Source organism: Acytostelium subglobosum, assembly GCF_000787575.1.
Source record: "Acytostelium subglobosum LB1 DNA, scaffold: scaffold2, whole genome shotgun sequence".
Classification (NCBI taxonomy): Eukaryota; Evosea; class Eumycetozoa; order Acytosteliales; family Acytosteliaceae; genus Acytostelium; species Acytostelium subglobosum.
This window is the reverse complement of record NW_012236530.1, coordinates 424,745-446,614: the sequence shown is the minus strand read 5'-3', so window position 1 is coordinate 446,614 and position 21,870 is coordinate 424,745. Positions and strand designations below refer to the sequence as shown.

The 21,870-nt window shown below is 48.7% G+C and overlaps 7 protein-coding genes across 7 annotated transcripts; 4 read left to right on the top strand and 3 right to left on the bottom strand.

Moving 5' to 3' along the window:
- Positions 1 to 71: 71 nt before the first annotated feature.
- SAMD00019534_009550 (hypothetical protein) lies at positions 72 to 1,544 on the bottom strand (the record flags this gene model as incomplete). Its single annotated transcript, XM_012902922.1, has 1 exon — positions 72 to 1,544. One exon carries the CDS (start codon positions 1,542 to 1,544, stop codon positions 72 to 74), a length of 1,473 nt encoding a protein of 490 aa, XP_012758376.1.
- Positions 1,545 to 1,888: 344 nt separating this feature from the next.
- Positions 1,889 to 9,780, bottom strand: SAMD00019534_009540 (hypothetical protein; the record flags this gene model as incomplete). Its single annotated transcript, XM_012902921.1, has 3 exons — positions 1,889 to 6,397; positions 6,479 to 9,340; positions 9,463 to 9,780. The coding sequence occupies 3 exons, from the start codon at positions 9,778 to 9,780 to the stop codon at positions 1,889 to 1,891; spliced, it is 7,689 nt and encodes a 2,562-aa protein (XP_012758375.1).
- A 1,051-nt stretch (positions 9,781 to 10,831) lies between these two features.
- SAMD00019534_009530 (hypothetical protein) lies at positions 10,832 to 11,588 on the top strand (the record flags this gene model as incomplete). The annotated part of the gene is made up of 2 exons (XM_012902920.1): positions 10,832 to 11,466; positions 11,573 to 11,588. The coding sequence occupies 2 exons, from the start codon at positions 10,832 to 10,834 to the stop codon at positions 11,586 to 11,588; spliced, it is 651 nt and encodes a 216-aa protein (XP_012758374.1).
- A 1,627-nt stretch (positions 11,589 to 13,215) lies between these two features.
- On the top strand, positions 13,216 to 15,356 carry SAMD00019534_009520 (hypothetical protein; the record flags this gene model as incomplete). The annotated part of the gene is made up of 3 exons (XM_012902919.1): positions 13,216 to 13,529; positions 13,594 to 14,120; positions 14,203 to 15,356. 3 exons carry the CDS (start codon positions 13,216 to 13,218, stop codon positions 15,354 to 15,356), a joined length of 1,995 nt encoding a protein of 664 aa, XP_012758373.1.
- A 360-nt stretch (positions 15,357 to 15,716) lies between these two features.
- On the top strand, positions 15,717 to 17,549 carry SAMD00019534_009510 (hypothetical protein; the record flags this gene model as incomplete). Its single annotated transcript, XM_012902918.1, has 2 exons — positions 15,717 to 16,190; positions 16,287 to 17,549. 2 exons carry the CDS (start codon positions 15,717 to 15,719, stop codon positions 17,547 to 17,549), a joined length of 1,737 nt encoding a protein of 578 aa, XP_012758372.1.
- A 103-nt stretch (positions 17,550 to 17,652) lies between these two features.
- Positions 17,653 to 18,439, bottom strand: SAMD00019534_009500 (hypothetical protein; the record flags this gene model as incomplete). Its single annotated transcript, XM_012902917.1, has 3 exons — positions 17,653 to 18,060; positions 18,091 to 18,142; positions 18,201 to 18,439. Coding segments are annotated over 3 exons (699 nt in total), but the record flags the coding sequence as incomplete, so codon positions are not given.
- Positions 18,440 to 19,418: 979 nt separating this feature from the next.
- Positions 19,419 to 21,841, top strand: SAMD00019534_009490 (hypothetical protein; the record flags this gene model as incomplete). Its single annotated transcript, XM_012902916.1, has 2 exons — positions 19,419 to 19,569; positions 19,635 to 21,841. 2 exons carry the CDS (start codon positions 19,419 to 19,421, stop codon positions 21,839 to 21,841), a joined length of 2,358 nt encoding a protein of 785 aa, XP_012758370.1.
- Between the last annotated feature and the right edge of the window lie 29 nt (positions 21,842 to 21,870).

Genomic DNA, 21,870 nt, shown 5'->3' with positions numbered 1-21,870 from the left:
TCACCCACTCGCGCACACATCCGCAACCAATCATAATTGTATTAAAGATCCGATATGTATCATAAGCTAGTTCATTTCTCCTTTAATATGTGTACGGACTCGACTACTCGAGGTGTGATGACTGAGCTTGTGTTCTCGAAAATGTACAATCCAATGCCATTATCTATCCTGCGATGTAACATTCTCTTGGACTCCATCAGGTTGGTCTTTGAATATAGATGGAAACAGTAGCACTCTGTAACATTGGGTATGTTGGCTGCCAGTTTCCTAATGGCCACAATCGCCAGTTTAGCTTCGAGTGGGTTGGCCGTCGTGCTAACAACATGTACCTGTCTCAATTTGTTTGTGATTGGCGCTACGAAGCCCATTGTATGTTTGCCAACTAGATGTACTGATTCCAGTGACTCATACTGGTCGAGGGATTCAAACTGTGCCACTTGATCAAAGTGATGTAGGGTGAGTGACTTGAGTGATCTTGGTATGACGCCAAAGGACACACGTTGTTTGAATGCCTCTGAGAAGACCAGCGCGGTCAGTGAGTCGGGCAGAGCGAATCTCTTGATCTCATTGTTGAACTTGGGACCCAATACCAGCTTTTGAAGAGATGTTGGAATCATTCCAGGCTTGATCATACGCTCATAGAAGAATCCAAGGTAGAGCTCAGTGATTGATGATGGCAGCATACCCGGTACAATGTCTTGTTTGAAGAATGCTCCGAAAGTGAGCTTGGTTAGGCCCTCGCATAGGAGGCCCGGGGGCAGGGCCTGGTTGAACTGATCAATGAATGCCACGCTCTTGATAGTCGATGGCAACTGTTTGATGGATAGTCTTGTAATGCCTCCCACCTCAAGTGTCACGACTGATTGTGGCAATGAGTCCATTTGTGTGATAGTTGGGTGTCCATTAAAGGTCACCGCGGTCAGGGATTGAGGGAGCATCCCTGGATTGATCGACTGACTGAATCCACTTCCAAAAGTAAGCCTGGTTATCGATGAAGGAAGGACACCATAATCGATCACCTGATTAAACCTTTGTCCAAAGTGGAGCTCCTTTAGAGACGCTGGTAACCATCCTGTTGGCAGAGCACTGTTGAACTGTGGGGCGAACCATAACTCTGTGAGTGAGGATGGTAGGGACGTGTAGGGATTCACAGGCTCGTGCCAGTACTGCAATGATCTGAGCGACTCGGGCAGTGATCCAGGCTTGATAATACATTCTGTGTTGGGGACGAAGCTCAGTTTGGTCAATGAGCTTGGTATAACCCCTTGCTCAATGGACCGTTTGAAGCCAGGTCCTAATATGAGCGTGGTGATGGATTGAGGGAGATGGAATGCTTCCAACGGCTTGTTAAAGTCGCGTCCAAATTGAAGACTGGTGAGATGCTCAGGCAGTAATCCAATGTAGTTGATGGGCTTGTTATAATCTGGTCCAAATGACAAATCAGTGATTGAGTCTGGGATTGTTCCGACTACCAACTCTGTATTTGTAACATGTTGGTAATACAACTTTACTGAGCTGTTCTTCATCACTGTATCACGCTTCATTCCTATGAAGTGTTTGGATAGTGCATCTTTGGCTGCCCTGCACGTTAAACCCAAGGACACTGCATCCAAATGATGTTGTGAGCCGCACTCCACCAGTACTTTGATCAGTTCAACAAAGGTGATGACTAAGTGTGTATTCATATGATTGATTATTTGATTGTTTGATCGTGATTGATTGAATAATCGATCTGGAGTGAGCGTGGCACTTTGGAAGATCTTGGCGTCGTTTCAGTTTTGAAGACTGCCTTCAACATTTAAATAAATATTAAATTACAATTATCTTTATTCCAATGGATTTGGATGCCTATCTGATTGATTGATTGAATGATAGAATGAATGATTGATTAGACGGGTGTTTGGAAGATGAACTCGTCCGAGAAATCATCCAGGTCATCGTCGTGATTGACCTCATTCTGTTCAGTGAAGGGCTCTTCTGTGTAGTCCTTGTCCTCTTCAATGTCCTTGGAATCCTCGCCCTCGACTTGCTTGCACAGCGAGTCCATCAACTCGCCACATGCCTTGAGTATCGACTCGTTGATGTGTGTGGACGGTCGACTGAATCCTGAGCCACACTCTGGCATGCCCTGGAAGCCCAGCTTCTTGAGATGTGTCAACGACAGTTTGTTGTTGGTGGTGGGCGACTCCATCTGATAGGAGAACATGTGCACCATGATGGCTTCGCACGCCTGTATCATCTTTTCGATCTGCGACGACGAGATCACCGTCGATATCTTGGGTATCAATGTCTTGTACACCACTGGGAATGATTGTGGCATGAACTGGATACCCTCCTTGAGCGCCTCGTATATGAACAGTTGCTCATGCTCGCGATCACTGTGTGATAGGATGGTGACGAGCAGCGTGAAGAAGAGGGCGGCGTGGTCCGTGTCGGGGATCATGTGCTCATTGAGCAACAACTGAGTGGACGATGTGCGGCTTGACTCGCCAGCGATGGCCGTGATCTGATCGATGTTGGAAACCTCTCCCTCGGTAGTGAGCAGTGCGGCGAGATAAGGTAGGATGGCAGCGCCTGAGTTGCTCTTCTTTGTAGAGATGTTCAAAAAGGTGCTGAGTAGACGCGATGTCGCTGTCTTGGTCGAGGCGAACTTCAATCCCTTTAGGAGGTGCGATGTGATGGCAAAGGCAAAGTTGCTCTCGAAGCTGATACCAGTGACGTTGTCCAGCTTGGTGAGGATGGCGGCGTGGTGCTCGCGCGACGCCATGATGGTCTTGCTGACCGACTCCTGGAAGAGGTCGCGACGATCCATTGTCTTGAGCATCGTCTCGAGTAGCGCGATGGCTGATGGGAAGATGCGGCTGTCGTATAGCTGGACAAAGGTGGAGGCCACCCAGAACAGCGAGGGGATGAAGCGACTAGTCGGGGGCAGGTACTCAAACAGTCGTGTGAGACATTGCAGAGCTCCGATGATGATGTCCGAGTTGTCTTGTAGTGCGCGTGGCGAAACAACAGCATTGCGTAGCACACAGATGATGTCGTAGACGAGAACGTCGCGCACAGGTTGTGTGGATGAGCGCGCAATGATTCCCAATGTGATGAGCGAACGGCTTTGGATGGGCGGGTTGGGCCGCAACGCCGTGATGGTTGTGAGCGACACCCAACGTGCGTGCCACACCTTGGCCGCCTCAAAGTTGTCGCGGAACACATTGAGTATCGCAAAGATCGCATTGACCACTGGGTCGACGTTTGTGATCGATATCTTCTCCAAGTCCTTGGTGGAGTTGTCGTTGAGCGGCGAGTCGGCAGCCGAGATGTTGCTGTTGCTGATGCCAAAGAGCAGGCGGAACGAAGGCTGGCCAAACTCGGACAACAGGAAGGGGATGGTCGTGAGCTTGCTGTCGTGCGACACGAGGAATGTGTAGAGCGAGTGGATGGTGTTGATGAGCAGCGCGTGGATCGTGATGCGCACCTGCATGCTGCCCACGCAGAACAGCGAACAGATGATGTGCAGCAGGTCGGCAAGGTAGAGGTGCGAGCAGATCGAGTTGTCGAACGATAGGTACAGCAGCAGGCGAATGTAGACAATGAGTTTGGGCCACAGACGGTGATCAGCGAGGTCCAACACCGGCTCCTGCGCGGTCTTGTCGAGGATGCGAGTGACGCGCGCGATAAGCTTGCCCGATACCAGTTGCGCAGACACTGAGCCCATGGACGAGACCATCTCGCAGATGGCCTCGCAGTGAGGCTGACCAAAGCCGGCATCCTGGCACTTGCGCACCAGACACTTGAGCGCCAGTATCACAAGGCCTTCCTTCTGGCGTCCGATTGTCGTCCAGATCTTGGCCAAGATGACGGACTTCATTGAGGCTTCCTTGATGCTGAGGTCGATTAGTTGATTAATCACATTGATCGTCTTCTTGTAGCGCTCGAGGTGGTCGGGTCCAGGTCGCTGGCAGAACAGCGTGAGGTTGGGTATCCATGGCTCGATGTAGTCCAGCACCAGATGCTTGGCGATCGCGGATGCGCGGGATATACCATGAAGCGACTCTTGAAGGAACTCGAGTGTGAGTGGTGTCTGGGTCTTGGATAGTTTGTCAGAGATGCGGATGATGAACTGGCTGATGTTCTTGGGGATGCATAGGCCGCTCGTCTCAAGGAGCTGCATGTTGATCGAGAAGTTGGAGTTGCGACACAACGCCGACAGCATGTTGTAGGCGGCGACACGCAACGCGTTCCTGGTCGAGCCGAGATTGAGCAAGGCGACATTGAGCAGCGTGCCTGGGATGTCTTGTGGGCGGAACACGCGGCTGGACACCTTGGTCTCGGGCTTGGACAGCTTCCAACGCGCGATACACTGCACGATCGCCTGGATCACCTGCTTTCGCTGTGCACTGCGCAGTGCCATAGACTTGGGTCCGTTGTTCTCGTACTTGATGAAGAACTCCTGGTCGTTGTCGTTGATGTCCACCAGGTCAGTCTCAAGAATGGTCGAGATGTGATAGATGTCGACGAGAGGTGTGGGTCGGCCCAGGATTGGGTACTGCTTGATCGAGATGAGCTGGATGGTGTCAGAGGTAGTGCGCAGTGTAAGACTCTTCTCGTGGTACTGGCCCGAGAGTTTGACGACTGGTGAGAAGGTGGCCTTGACATCTGTCTCCATGGCCAGCGAGTTGGGTGGCAGTCCATTGTCGGCCTCGACAACATAGTCAAACAGCTTGACGGGGTTGGTCAGGAAGATGATCTTCTTGGCGGCACGTCCCACTAGCTTGCCGACACGCTTCATGAACTTCTTGAGTATGTGGTTGGGACTGATAATGTAGATGGTCTTGAGGTTCTCGTTGAGTTGTTGGGGGAAGTGGCGCATCCAAGTCGTGCACCACGAGATCGGTATGATGTGGTCGTTAGTGACAGACGTGCAGTCGATCACCATTGAGAAAGGCGCGCGTATACTGTCCTTTAGCGTCTTGAGCATAAGGAACAGCAGCTGCTCCATGTCGAACGAGGCTTCGTAACGTCGTGCGATGTAATAGAACACTGGAAGGCGATCCTTTGTAACGCCCTGCTTGTAGAATATCTTCTTCTGTTTGAGATGCTCGATGTTGGTGGCGTCGTGACGACGCATGAAGTCTTCATAATGGTTACCACCCTTTGCCGATGACGAAGGGATGTTTGATCGCGAGCTGACTGTGGTCTTCTTGCGCGACTCGATCGTGGCGGGAGGTCCCAGACGCTGCAGCACCTGCGTGAGATGGTCGGCAACGGCCTTTTGATTGAAGTGTGACACGAGGTAGTTTGTGATCTTCTCGCTGCCGTTGGCCATGTGCCTGTGCATCACGATGATGTCCTCCTCCTTGGACTCCCAGGTCCACGAGTCGTTGACACCGCCTCCAGCCTTGGCTGCGTTGGCGGGAAGGTCAGGCGAGATGACTGCGAATGATTCGAGCAGCTCCTCCATTACCTTCATGTGCTCAGCAACGAACGCATTCAAGCTGGACATGAAGGACTCACGGACACCCAGCTGGCCGTTGGCCATGTTCTGCAGCAGCTTGACACAGAGTGTGAGCGAGCGACGAGTGTCTTGGGTGAGGGCACCAGTGGAGACGATGCCATAAAAGTCCGGGTTGAGGATGGCCGGGCAGATGAATCGCAGGAACATGATACCTCCAATGGCACCAATGGCCATCTTCTCGTTGCCAGGGAATGTTTCTGAGACGACCTTGGCAATGTGTGCCGAGATCTCACGCAGCGCAAGAGGTAGCTGGACGAGCGACTCTTGGATCGCCTTGAGGAACTGCTTGGTCAGGTTGATAAGACGCGTTGTGTTGACGGCGGCATCGTCGGTGGGTGACAGACGAGTCGGGTCAATCTCCATCGACTCCTTCTGATTGATCAGGTTGTTGATGACTGGATAGAGCGCCAGCTTGAGGTATGGACGGCCAATGTGCTTGGTGAACGCACCCAGCATCTTTGTGGCCATACTGTTACGTCTGAGCAAACTGTTGACGTTCTCCGTGCTGACCACCTCCTGCTGGATCACCTTCTTTAGAACGACGAGCGTGCGGTCATGGTGCTCGAGGAAGTTGACCAGGATGGGCGCCAGCTCGTCGGCCTCTGTGATGGGGATCGCTTCGATGAAAGAGAGGATCGCGTAGAACTCTGGCTCGAGCAACAGATCGATGAACTTCTCGTACTTCTCCTCGGGCTCGTCTGTCACTGCATCGAATCCTGTGCCTTGATTCAAGATGTTGGCAATCACTCTTAGGAATGCTGCACGTGTCTCATGGTCCTCATGATATCCCATCATCACAAAGTATTCATAATGAATGTTTGCGCTCAACATATTACTTAAACTCTTGATTGCTCCATCTGCAAGTGCAGTCGATCCTTCGGCAGACTATGATTGATTGAATGAATGAGAGAGCGAGTGAGTGAGTGATGAAGATACATCGCACGGACTGGTCCAGTCCCAACTTACATCTTGCTTGCACCTGGTTAGAAGGGTTGTAAAGAATGTGAAGTACTTCTTGAACATGTTAACACCAGCGTCGGTGGTTGGCAATTCGAGGCCACGCAACAGCGAGGCAATGGTAGTGATACAGGCAATGTCCACCTCTTTGGTCAATTTCTTGGTCATCTCACTCTTGTTCTGTTCGCTAACGGCATCGATACGTGAGAGATCTGTTGAGCTGGTGAGCGACGGGTTCATGGCAAAGTCCGACGTCCACTCCACAATGTTCTCCAGCAGCGTGTTCCTAAACTCCATCTCCTTGGAGAAGGAGATATAGTGTCGCTTGACCATGACCATGTCGAGGAGGCCACAAAAGTTCTTCTTGATACGCATGCTGGCGCTGGCCACCATGTGATTGATGTACTTGATGATCAACAGCATCAGACTCTCAAAGCTTGTGATGATTGACAGGTCCTCTGCCTCCTGCGACGTGTCCAGGATGTGCTTTACAATCGAGATGGTCTGCTCGACAAACTGTGTGCATCGATCGCTGTTCTCCAGCAGCTGGCCAGCATCACCAAAGTATGATTGCAGCTCGTCTTGGAGCACACGGAACAGCCACGCGTATGATGCGGGCGACAGGCCCGTGCCGACCAGCAGCACTGAGCTCTCGCGCATGAACGCCGACTCGTGGACAATCAGCTCGATGATCTCGTCCAGGAAGCTGGCAATCACCTTGGCCGTGCGCTCGTGCTGTGTCTTCTTCTGGCGGATCTTGCTGCTGTCCTGTACCTTGACCGTAGTCTCCTTGTTCAGTGTGATACCCGACATGGAGCAGAGGAATCCGAGTGAGTTGTGCCACTCCTGCTTGATCTCCATGACCGACTTGTCGGCCGGCTTGAATATGACGCTGGTCTGCTTCTTGGCGCGCTCCATGTCCTCGTTGGCGATCAGCATCGGTGTGAGCGCCGTCCAGCGTTGGTAGACCTCCTCCCACGCCGCGTAGTTACCCGTGGTCTGCGCCTCGATCCTGCGCAGCAGTGAGCGGATCACCTTTTGCTGGTGCTGGCGACCAGTCTGTAGGATACCAGCTGTCGACAGCTTCTTGTAGATTGAGTAGTTGGTGACGATGCTGTTGGCGTCGTCTGATGTGTCGCCTAGAATCTCAATCTCCTCGCAGAGCAGTCCAAAGCACGTGGCGCACTTTGAGCAAATATCTGGCTCGGGTGAGCACAGGTGTATCAGCAGCGCGACTTCCAACTTCGTGCTGCCTTGTAGACGGACGTCGCGCACCGACATCTCTGGTCGCAGTGTGTCCTTTGATTTGTCGAGGAAGGCGTTCCTGCGAATGAGTATCTCCTCTAGCAGTGTGATCAACTTTTGGATCTGTCCTGCCTTGATCTCCTTCTGCTCAATCAGAGCGTTGGCCAGCGACACGTTCACCGCTGAGCTTATCTCCCAGAAGCCATTGATCATTCGTCGCTCGTACCAACAATCGATGTAAGTGGCGTTGTGGAACTTTAGCAGCGTCTCGGCTGCCACGTCTGAGATGTCGGCTAGCTGGAACTGCGACGAGCAGAAGCACAGACCAGTGATGATGTTGCGGATGTCCTCCAGGTTCTGCGCCATTGGCTTGGATGTGTAGAGCACGAGGTTGGGGTCGGCCAGGAACAGCTGGATCAGCAGGTACATGACCTGTGTGTCAAAGGCCACCTTCTCAAACTGCAACTTGGACTTCTTGTCTGTGGCGTTCTTGAGGAATGAGTACGAACGGATTGAGAGCAAGTACTCGTTGAACAGCGACTTGAGCTGCGTAGAGACCAGTGCGTAGGCGTCTGTGATGGATGGGCTCCACGGCAGCGAGTTGGAGCTGTCTTCCTGGGCGATGCGCAGCAGCGACTTGACCAGCACCATCTTGAAGTGCGCCGGCAGGTCGGGGATGTTGTCTGGGATGAGGATGGAGATCTTGCGCGGCGAGATCTTGAACGACGACACCAGACAATCAGTCATGAGGTCAATGTCGTTTGGTCCGTCGGGCACGCGCGCTGGGTTGAACAGACGCTCCTTCAGCTCGGTCTCGATGCCAGGCACGATGTAGCGCAGCGCCGACATCTCGGACTTGGACACGAAGGTCGATGCCTTGCAGATGTCCACATAGCAGACGGCCGCAACGTCGGCCAGCTTTGGCACCTTGAGTGCCTTCTTGAGTGCGTCCAGGAAGCGCTCCTTGGCCGCTGTGTCGCTGTTCTTCTCGTTCTTGTGGATGGCCAGCATGATGTCTGGACACAGGATCAGCAGCATCGTCTGCAGCGGCCAGAAGCTATTCTTGTGCGCCGTCTTCTTGGCCCAGCTGTCCAGTACATCAAACAGCACGTCGGGCTGGCCGGGCAGACGCTCGCACATCTTGCACAGCGTCACAAACTCCATTGGATAGTTGTCGATCCAGTTCCAGACGGCCTTACGCAACACCTGGCTCAGCACAAACTGGTGGCGCTCCTTCTTGAAGTGGTTGGCCGACTTGGTGATCTTGTCCAGCAGCTCGGACAGACGCTTTGAGTTGAGGTTCAAGTGCTCGATCAGGAAGAACTGATTGGTGACCTGCTCGTCCACTTCGCCCTTGCTCGTGACGATCGTGATCAATATCTCGGTCAACTTGGCGCTGACCGTCTCGTAGTTGGTGGCTGACAGCTGGAAGATCACCTTGCCCGAGCTGACCTGCAGTTCAGACTCGCTATTATTGATCGCGCGCATCAAACATGTTACTGCCTGGAACAATATCAGCTTGGCCAAGTTCTCCTCCAAAGGCGGAGGTAATATTTGTTCCTCTTTCTCCTTCAATCTTATTGCTTCCTTCTCATCAAGTCTCTGTACATTCCTAAATTGTGATTTCTAAATATGTTTGATGAAGTGGCGCGAATATCAAGTTAGTTTCCATGTTTCCGTCGTGTGTTCCCGTGTTTCCGACGCGCCACACTCATGTAGCCACGCCCACCCTAGTCGCCAACACTTACAATATGATACCATTGATGTGCCATACACTTGGCCAATAGATTAAGTATATATCCTATTGCCCATGAGTTGTGCTCAATGGTCTCATCACGATCCTTGCGACTGATCAACTTCTCCAAAGCCTCGGACAATCCAGCGGCGATGATATTGAGCTTTGTAGCACTTAATCTTATCAACGTCTCTTCATTATATCTTCTAATATGCTCCTGTTGTATCTGATCCTGTGTCTGATATGCATTTGGTGACAGATTCTTCTGTAACCTTATCTGTATATTAATTCTTGCAATCAAGTCTGTTATCAACTTGTCATCATTATCCATTATTCTCTATCTCCTCTATCTCTATCTCTATTCTATATATATACTATGTACTTTGGATGATTGATTGAATGAATGAGTGAGTGAGTGAGTGAGTTAAGGTGTCATGCTTGACAAGTATCGCGATGTGTCCATCAATCAAACATACATTGGTTGGACGATTGAATGATTGAATGAATGTGTCTACCTCTACTTCTACTACTACTACAGCTAATAAATACGTTCTTCTTCTTTATAAATAATATACTGATACTAATGTTTACTTATGCCTCAATGATCATTGCAGCAACTTTGCAACTCCACTCGTTGATGATCGCACTGTCTTTACACAGTCTAGTCCACTCTCCTGCAAGTACAATACTAATACTATATCAGCAGCAATGAGATAAAGATATATATATATTTAGAGAGAGAGATATATAATATCGTGTTGGACAACAAAGAATAAGACTAATTATAATGTGTGGTTTCTATTATTATGTGTTTGAATGATCACACACACAAACAGAGAGGCGGTGTTGGTTGATTTGATTTAGTGTCTGCTGTGTGTAGATGGTATTAATGATTGTTTTGTTGAGATCTGTTTTTTTGACAAGGTGTGTGGGTGTGAGTGTGATCTTGATCCATCTAAATGGGTACCAAAATCAAACAAACTTGGTGAAGTGTGGGGGGAGTGTCGGTGGCAAAGGGTCCATCCTTCTGACTTTGACCCAAAAAGGGTCTCTACACCTTCAACAAACATGAATCATTTGTTTTTATTCGATTACATGAATCCAAATATTTACTATCGTTAAGTTAATCAATCAATCAAACAATCAAACAAAGATCCTGGAGCCCAGTAACATCTATCTATTTGTTGAGCTTACGACCTCCACAAAGGTAAGCCATGGCTTATGTATGCTTGAAAGCCCGCATTGGACAAGCATGGGTCCAGCCATTGACTAGAGTTACATGTACATATATCTGATCGTGGTCTGATTCATAATCTCATTCAATCATTCATTCATTCATTCAGATAGATACTTTAGTATAGTCAGTCAGGCCGGGTTAGGTCATGGTTATCTCACACTTTCGGAACAATGTACTTGAACATGCACCATCACAACATGAGAGTGATGTTACATTCGATCAATTATTAATGTTGGAGGAGAATGGACAAGATCAAGGATATGAACATGTCAACTCAATGATGTTATCAACTTATGTCTGTGATTGGACTTGGTTGGCAACAAAGTTGACCAACATCAACAACTCAACAACATCGATACAGGTATCAATCAATTATGCACGTGATCGTGAGAATGCTGGCGTATCTGAACAGCCTATTGGTGAACCATTCCTACATGGTCATAATGTTGTTCAGTTGCCACGACCCCATGTTGATCCTTTGAGTATCACAGTGATACATCCATATATCCAGCAGGGAGGCGGTATACTCCATGCCAAGGTCATGATCATCGAGTTTGTCAATGTACTTCGCGTCATAGTCTCATCGGCCAACCTCACTCAATCAGATTGGGAACTTCTTGGACAGACCATATTCACAGTTGATGCGCCAAGAATAAGTGGAGCCATTGCCACAGACCCAGTCTCAGCGCCAGAGGGATCATTCCAAGATGAGCTCATTGAACTACTCACCAGTCTAGGGTTCAGTGCACCAATATCGTCCATGTCCATGTCCATGGCAGAGTATATCAATCAGTTTGACTTTAGTGAGTGTCATCAACAGGACATCCATCTTGTGATGTCCATACCAGGTGTGCATCAATCATCACATCCACTTGGACATCTAAAGTTGCGTCAACTTTTGACAAAACATCATTCACAACATGGTCACAATCAAGGCCACCATAATGTATATTACCAAAGTAGTGCGGTCTCAGCTTCAAGACAATGGTTAACACAATTCACTCAATCACTTGGTCTTCAAGATGACAGATCACTTCAAATATTATTCCCATCACTTAATCATGTTATACAATTAGTTAATATTGATCCAAAGTTGGCAAAAGAGTGCGTGACTATTAGATACGCGGATAGACATGGTCAGGGTACTATACCAATACATAGTATGTTGAGACATGTACCATGTATACCACCACTCCATTCAAAGGTCATCATTGGTGATGGTTGGATCTACCATGGCAGTCACAATATGACCGATGCATCATGGGGTCTACAACAATCAATATCCAATGGCTCATCTTCATCGATAAAGATTGCAAACTTTGAAGTTGGCGTATGGTACCCCCTGCTGGACACTGTCCAGTGTCCTCCGGCAACACGCTTCCAAGTTCACTTGGCACAACCCTACCTCACAGAGAATGGTGATCAACCTTGGCAAGTGGACAAGCACTTCCACCACCTGTGTGTTCCATCAACCTCATCGACTTCGACGTCGGCGGCGAGTGATGGATATCACTGGACTCAGTTCCAACGAGAGAAGAGACTTGCCTGATGTTCCAGCCGGCCAGCCATCCAGCCAACCAGCCAGCTCGTAGACTATGACGCGAGAATGTGTATGAATGATCGCGAAGCAAAGGTCATGGGTAATGGCATCTCAAGGGACCCGGATAATTCTAAATCAGGAATGGACTACATCGGATCTCGAGCCTACATGCACCAAACATAGAACATGATGGCGGGGCGCGCGTGTCTCCAGTCCAGTCCATCGATGACACACATGGACCTAACACCAAAATCATTTGGACATCTTTGCACAATGCCATCAGAGGTTGAGGTCCATAGCACTGAGACGTGCTTTAGCCCCCTCCTTTTCTAACCTCGCGAGAACATCAGAGGTCATGACAAATTTATTAATTAATATTTTCTAGATTTATTTATTTGACTTTCATTCATTGTGATCAGCTGACACTTGCAATGAGGCCCTTTGATGATGTGTTTTGTGTTTTGGTAAGTGGACGCGTGGCCCCTTGTTGTGTGTGTTTGACCCCCCGACAACACTTGTGTACAACAACACAAACACACATAATTCAAAGATTCGTTATGGACAATCACAGTCCATCATTATTATTATCGTGTTTACACACGAAGTGTCTATGTGTGTGTGTGTGTGAATGAGAGAAGCAAACACACACCTCCACATCACATCAGATTACATCTGCCCTTCCAATTGTTGTGATCACAACTACTTCATCCATCATCAATCCACATCACAGACATAACCAACAACTTAACTACACACACACACACACTTCAAACAAACAATCAATCAATCACATAATCAATCACTCCCCCAACAATCAGTTACTTTAATTGTCCATCCATCAATCATCTTTATTTATTTATTTATTTGTTACTGCAATCAAACATTCATTGTATCATATATACATATACATATTTATATTACTTAGATATAGTATCTCAAATAGGAAAGAGATACTACTTGTACACACATACACACACAAGAACATCATGATGTTTGGACAACAACAACTACAACTACCTCAACTACAACTTCAACAACTTCAACAACAAGGTGGAGGTGGAGGATGTAGTAATACATACTCTGCAGCTGGTGGTACAGGTACAGGTACAACAGGTACAGGATGTTGTAATATAATCAACTTCTCATATGCATCACTTGGTTGCACAGTACATTGCGAAGCACCTTCATTCAGTGAAGACCTCTCTGTCTCAAACATCATACACGAGACCCTTGAAGCCAGAGAGCGAGGCTTCCTCTCTGCACAGTTTGTTCGCACTCCCCTCGACATCACCATCTCATTCCCGTAAGTACTCTACATTGACGTGTCAGGGTCACTCAATCACTCATTCAAACATTCAAACAAACAGATACCCAATAGATGTAGAGAGGATAAGTGTTAGATCAAAGCTTGGTACAGGTATCGCTCAATCATTATCATTCTATACTTCACAATCATCGTTTGATGAGATTGAAGCCAATGCAAAGAGATTGTTGGAACAATCAAATAGACAACATTCAGAGGATACAAAGATGGCTCAACATCCACAACATTCGATGCTATCTGTTAGTAAATGGGATACATCAAAGGAGCGATATCCAGGTGGTTTGGAGACGATGATGAAGAAGGAGTCTATGCATTCGACGGCGGCTGCATCGCCCAGTGGCAGCCATCTCGTGTACAACAAGCTGGTACATCAATCCTTTCAGTTTGTCGGACACTTTGACGACCTCTATCAACAGGACAAGCTTTACACCTACTTCTGCCATCCCAGTTTCCGCGGCCAGAGCCAGCCGTCAATGTTCAACGGCACCCAACCAGAGCAAGTCAAGACCTTTGGTTCCAATGTATATTTATTGAACAACATCAAGTCCATTCGCATTCGAATACTCAAAGGTATGTCATGTCATGTGCCCTCGCCCTGGAATCATTCCCCTCACTCACTCACTGACACACACAATCAATCAATCAATCAAAGTGTTCCAATCAAGCTGTCCATCGATTGGAGGCATAGAGGTGTGGGGACTGCCTGCGGCACAATGTCCTCAGAACGTTGTGGCGCAGATATATCAGAGTTCGATGGCACTGCAGCCACTGTTACAACAACAGCAACAACAGCTACTATTCCCTACATATCAAACAATGACTACGACATCCACAACGACGACGACTACTACAACATCTCAATCACTTTCATCACATCCAATGCAGTTCAGTCTACCAACATCCAAACTGATGATGAACAACGACAATAGCACAACGAATAATACAAGCGCATTATATTCACCGCGAGGCTATGGTGGCCATCGATCGACGACACTTGGTCAGCCAGCCTCGGACTCGGACATGGACGTCGAGATCAACGACTTTGACAAGTTCCTGCAGGACAACCCGGACATCGTGCTGAACGAGGCCGGTGTGCCGACCAAGTTTGTCGATCCCATCACACTGGAGCTGATGAACGAGCCCGTAGCGCTTCCGTCGGGCAACTACGTCGATCGCAAGACCATCCAGAAGCTCTTTGACAATCAGTACTTCAACGACCCGTTCTCGGGCATACGCATCACAAACACGCAGACCGACTACTCACTGCAGCAACAGATAATCAACTTCCACGAGTCAAAGAAGCGCAAGCGACTGATCAAGACGAGCAGGCCGGTCCAAGTGTCGGTCGTCTCGTCGTCCCCAACCGCCTCGCTCACCAACCTCAGTGTCTCGGACCAAAGCATCTTTACGAATCACAGCAGCCACAGCAACAGCAATGACAACAGTCTGTTCTCGAGCAGCAATAGTATCAACAACAATGGACTGTTCTTCTTTGGCAATAGTGGCAACTATAATAATAGTAATGGCAACAGTATACAGAGCAGTACCGACTCGCTGAACAACAACCATCGTCATCACGCTGATGACATGGACATGAACATCAATGGCGCAGCATTCTTCCATCCACTATTATTCAACAATCGAGGTACGACTGGAATGACCAATCCATTCCATGATTCACACGAGGTCACTCCAGAGCGAAGGAGTGCAACATTTGGCGGCCACTCCACCAAGTCGCATCCACTCCTCAAACTCATGTCCCAGACATCTCTCGTCGAACTGCCAATCAAGAGAATAAAGAAGTGAAGTGATGTATTGTACATGGACATTGGAGGGGAGGGGCGCGCCCTTTCCCGGGGTTGGTTGATGAGGTCATGAGTCCTCTTGTGGGTGGGTCCCTCAAGACCCAACCCCTAATCTCAAGTTTTGTTTCCTTTTCAGAGACTTTGTGACCGATCGGGGGTCGCACAAGGCCCGAGTCCACAAACGAAAAACAGACGTAGCCCAACCTCCGAGGCCTTGATCCACCATCAGCAATTCATTCATTCCCTCATCTTCCCTTTCATTGTTGTTATTGTTATTAATCATTCATTCTATTTATATATTTCATACTACACATATTCAATCTAACACTCAATCAAACGATCAATCAAACGATCACAGATAATGACAATCACATACCCTTCACTATATTACCTGTTTGCTCAGGCTGCTTCGGTGGGAGGAGTATTATTGATATGTGTTATAACAGCAATAATAGGTTATAGACGCTCGAGAAAACATGGATTGCCAAAGAGGGACTCTTGGAAACAGTTTGGTTATTGGTCATTCGTGGCATTCTGGTTGGCATGTCCTTGGTTCGTGTTGGTGGCTGCCGGATTCAATGGTGTGGCATGGTATGGTGGCGCCATCATCATGTCACTACTGTGGATTGCCGTGTTCCTACACCTCATCCGACGCATACCCGAGTATAGCAATCCGGATAGGACCGCCTTCTACTACCGCTATGGCGTATCCATTGCCAATGGCATCCGCCACTTCCCACCCAAGTACACCGCTGCCATCATCTCTGCCATCCTCATCGTATCATTCATTTCATGTCTATTCGTCCACACCATCTGTCTTACTCACTTCCCCTTTGTAAGTCATGTGATCAGTCACTGGAATCATTCCATCCCATAAACTAACATCTTCCCCCAACACACTCATTCCACCAAACAATCAAACAATTGACAGAGAGTTACAACATATATGACAAGAAAGATTGAGGGCCCTGGATGCCCAAAGGGTCGTGTCTGCCATTTTATATTGACCGTCCCTGAGGACTTGAGTGTGGCTGTTATTGCCAACTTCCAAACGAATGATAAGCCAGTGTCATCGTTTGCCATGGTCGACACAGTGTCACAAAAGGATTACTTTAAAGGCCGCACAAGAATACCCATTGCCGACTTTAACAATCCTTACAAACGATTGATTCAAGCCAGCTCATTCAAGATGGACAATATCCGTGAGGAGGACAGGTATGTCCATTGGGCCGATGTCACTGGTCTGCAGCCTGCCACCACATACTACATCTCTGTTGCCTATCAGACTGGCAACGATCTGTACTTCTTTGAGGAGCGCAAGTTCAGGACGGCGCCCAACGACAACTCGACAATTGTGTTTGTGGACGGCGGCGACATGTCACTCACACAGGTTGGCGACGAGCTGAGTCGCGTGGCCGCCACCACCGAGCCACTCTTTGCCATGATTGGTGGAGACCTGGCTTACGACAATGGCTTTGACTGCTGCTACAAGATCTGGGACGACTGGTTTGAGCGCTGGGATGCTGCACTCCAGACGCCCACCGGCTACACCGTGCCCCTGATCGGCGCCATTGGCAACCACGAGGCTGGCGGCTGGAACACCAAGCGCAACACCGTACCATTCTACATCCGCTACCTGCCCTTCCAGACTGGCTTGCAATCCGTTGGACCCAACGAGAGATACACAAATCATACTCATCAGATTGGTCCCAACGTGCTAATCGTCGTGCTAGACAGCGCAGTGGTCACGTCCATCGAGAGCCAGAACGAGTGGCTGGACGGCGTGCTGGCCAACACCAACTCCACCTTTAAGTTTGGCTGCTACCACATTGCCATGTACCCATGCACCTACGTCAAGGCCGACTACGACATTACATTGCGCGCCAGACATAACTGGGCGCCAATCTTTGATCGCCACAACCTGTCCATTGGCTTCGAGCACCATTACCATCTGTATAAGCGATCCAAGCCTCTGGTGGGTGGCGCAGTGAATCCATCGGGCACAGTATACCTTGGCGATGGCTCTTGGGGCGTTACAACCATTCTCAAGACCTTTAACTACGACTACATCGACGTAACTCACAAGTATTCACACTTCATTCGAACTGTTGCCAATCCAACGTCCAGCCTGTTACAGATTGATGCGATTGGAAAGAGTGGAGATATCTTTGATACCTGGAATAGGACAATGTAATAATTAATGAACAATCAAACTAATACAACATCATTTGCCATGGCCTATGTCTCGAGACAGGCCCAGCTAGTCTACAATGTAGCCACCATGTGCTGTGTTATTTACCAGTGTAGCCAGGCAGATGTGATGCACTCTTGTCCTGTGCCAACTCCATTGACTTGTTGACAATCTCTTGGAATGCTTGTTTGTCGTCGCCAGTGCATGTGCTGCCACCATTGTTTCCATTCTCTCTGAAGAAGTTGGCCCATTGGAACTCTGCGTATGGTATCATAGTCTTCTTGAAGCCACCTTGTATCTTGACCAATGCAGCAACACTTCGCCAGATGTCATCTTTCAAATCCTTGATATGTGTAGGTATGTGATTGAATGGTACTGGACCCTTGCCATTGTGATCATAAGGATGTACCCATCTCTCATCATCCATCTTCTTCCAAAATGACTCTGTGTCCATCGCCGAGAGATCACTGACCACCTTTACAAAGCATCTTGGTGCTGTAGAAGTAGCAGTATCCAGCTCAGGATCAACCGCCTGTGTCTTGACGCTCTTAAAGTCGAGGTCACTAAAGAACTCGCCTCTCAGCTCATACAGAGCTCTGTAGTGTGTTGAAGTCAGTATCAGCAAGATCAAGGTGACACCACGATTAAACATACCTGCACAGATGATGGTTGTCAATGAGATAGATGTCATGGTTCTTGAGTACGACTGGGGCGGGATGTGCTTGAAGGAATTGAACAACTTGGTCATTGCCCTTTGATTGTTTGAGTGTCTTTAGTTCATCGACCTTTCTCATTACATGTGCCATACCAGCTGCACATTGAGTTGGTCTCAATCTGTCAAGGCTACACAAAGCAACCTCTCCCACCTTTAAACTTGTTGTTGTAGTTGTCATCCTTCTAAGTAGTATAGTACTATTCAACATATATTATATTAATATTATTACAACAACAAAGAGAGATATCTAGTTAACAAGAAATGAAGTAGGTAGAGTGGGTGGGTGATGTTCACAATACAAATCAATTCCAAGTTCAACAACATCAACAATCATTCATTCACTGTTGTTCACAAATAAAAGTAACAGATAATAACGTAATAATGAATGATTAACATCTTTAGTCTTTTGTTTCAACCTCTATCAATGTCTAACCAATTGAAACATACTCTTACATTCACTTCAGGTTGATGTAGCCTTGTCAATGCCATCCCTTGAGGTATTCAAACTCAAACCTTTGTGTCTCTTGACACCTGCCAATGAAAATACAATGGTCCACATGACTTACACATTACCGTGTAGCACCACTAATTCATGGATTGCCCATGGGCCTAGACACTCAGATTTATAAATCGAAAGTGACTTACTGATGTCCTTTTGAGCTGTGTGATGGATCACGTCGTCTGTTCAACACTGGACAACAAAATAATCGAGTGTGGACATTCTACAAGATTTGTTGTGTCGATTGAACAGATCACATGATGGCTCAATCACTCAATCGATCTTGGTAGACATCATCCAAAATTAACGGATGAATCTATTACTTGGGTCCTAGGTCTGGGCCTACGCTCAACCAATCAAATAGACAACAAGACTTTCGTCTCTGGTCCGCCAATATGTGTAGTCACTAAAGATAATACACACTCTTGGAAACGATATTTCCAGCGTCAGTCTATGGAACCTTTCCAAGATGTACAAAGAGGTCTGTGGCAGTCAGTGACAATGTCTGTTGTAGTTGTTGCTTAAACCTAACAGTCATCAATGGACGGACTTCAATCAACTTGTCCTATTTAAGCATCAGTCCGGATCATCAATCAATCATCCAAACACAACAAACAAATAACTACTACATAATCAATCAATCAATATATAATAAGAAATGTCAATTAGTTGGGAAGCCTACAATGCTGCTATCGGAAAGCCAGCCGACTACCGTGGACCTACTCAGCAACCTGCCCAACCACAAGTTGTCCAGCCACAGCAACAACCACAACAGAACATCTCATGGGAGGCCTATAATCAAGCAATTGGTATGTTCCTCCCCTTCGTTGTCGACCATGCTCATGTTTCTAACCTCAATCAATCAATTAAATAGGTCAACCATCCAACTATCGTGGTCCAACTCAGCAACCACAGCCACAACCACAGCAACAGCCACAGCAACCACAACCAGGCCAGAACATCTCATGGGAGGCTTATAATCAGGCCATAGGTCAACCCGCCAACTATCGTGGTCCTACTCAACCGCAACAGCAACCAATGCCTCAGCCTGGCTCAAACAACATCTCATGGGAAGCTTACAACGCTGCCAACGGATTCCCTTCGAACTACCGTGGACCAAACCAGCCACCTGCCCAACAGCAACAGCCAATGCCTCAGCCAGGCTCGAACAACATCTCATGGGAGGCCTACAACCGTGCCAATGGATTCCCAGCCAACTACCGCGGACCCAACCAGCCCCCAGCACCATCAATGCCTCAGCCTGGCTCAAACAACATCTCATGGGAGGCTTACAACGCAGCCAACGGATTCCCCGCCAACTACCGCGGACCCAACCAGCCACCCGCTCCATCCATGCCCCAGCCTGGATCGAACAACATCTCGTGGGAAGCATACAATGCTGCCAACGGATTCCCAGCCAACTACCGTGGACCAAACCAGCCACCCGCTCAACCCCAGCCACAGCCCCAGCCACAGCAGCCCAAGGGACCATTGCCCGCCCCCAACGCACCATCCATCTCATGGGAGGACTACAACCGCGCCAACGGTTTCGCACCAAACTACCGTGGACCAATGCCAAATCCAAACGCCCCAGCCATCTCATGGGAGGCCTACAACAAGGCCAATGGCTTTGCACCAAACTACCGTGGACCTGGTGTCACCCCCGCCAACTCTGTCGTTCCCCAGCCCAACGCGCCACCCTTCATCTGGGACGAGTACAACCGCGCCAACGGACTCCCAATGACCAACCGTGTCGGTGCCAACATCTACAAGGCTGCTAACCCGACCAACCCGACCAACCCACCCTTGGTCATCCCCGGCCAGCCGGTGCCCAACCCCAACCCCACCTACCCAACCAACCTCAACTTTGAGGAGATCTACAGGACCAAGCTGGAGAAGGAAAAGGCTGCCATGAATGCCGATCCCTCACTCAAGGACCCCGCTCAATGGATCGAGAAGACCCTGGCCTTCATCCCAGGCGTAGGCGCAGGTATCTCCTTTGCCAGTTGGATCTTCACTGGTTTCATTGGACTGTTTGCCAATGGCCAGCAGCTCTCAGTTGAGGACTATGTCAAGTCCCAGATCCAGAACTACCACACTCAGTCGCTCAACGATCAGATTGGCCGTTTCATCCTGTTCAATACCCAGCTCAACAAGATGCGTGCCATCTATGACGTGCAGCCAACCGAGGCCAATCTCCAGCAGCTCAGAGACAACATCACCAACCTGATCCGCGAGGGAATTGCCCTGCTCAGCTTGCTCGTGCAGTACAAGCACAACTTCCGCGTGGTGGCATTCATCCTCTTTGCCACAATCGTTGAGACAATCAACTTCAACGACCAATGGAAGTTCTCAGCTTTGGTCGTTGGATCATGGCGCCAGGAGATGCACCAATGGGCCGACCAGCTGATCAAGCCCCAGAACCCAGGCTATGATGACGATGCCATTGGACCAACTGATCAGTTCATCATCAATGCCTTGATGTACTACCGCAGCGACTACTTCATGTTTGGCCGCAGGATCCTCGAGCAGGCGCCAAGGAACACCATGACCACGCAGTTTCTCACTCGCCAGAAGGGAGTCACCACGTTGACCGCCCGCAACTGCATGTACATTCTCAGTCCGGGTCTGTTTGGCGCGCCACAACAGTCTTGGCCATCGCCCCTCACCGTCCCAATGGGCAACATCCCCAGTCACAACTCTGGTGTGGAGATGGCATCGTCAGACAGTGGAATAGACAAGGCTCGCTACCTGGTACAACCATTCGAGGACAAGACACCAGGAAAGACATTGACCAAGCTCTTTGTCAACTTGTCTGGCGCACTCTCTGGTGCCCAGATGACCGTTCGCTTCCTCTCGATGAGACATCCAAGGAATCCAGAGGGCACCATTGCACTGAAGAATGCCAACACCGGTCAAGTGTTGGTCAACTCTGGCCTGTCACCAGTTGAGCCAGTCCGATCACTTCCAGCCGTTGTGATCCCAGCAGGAATGACGAGATTGGAGATTGACTTTGTACTTGGAGTAGGAATCGATTCAACTTTCTGGATTTGGGATGTTGAGATCCTTGTTGGAGCTTAAGGATACACTTTCTCTCTCTTTCTCTCTTT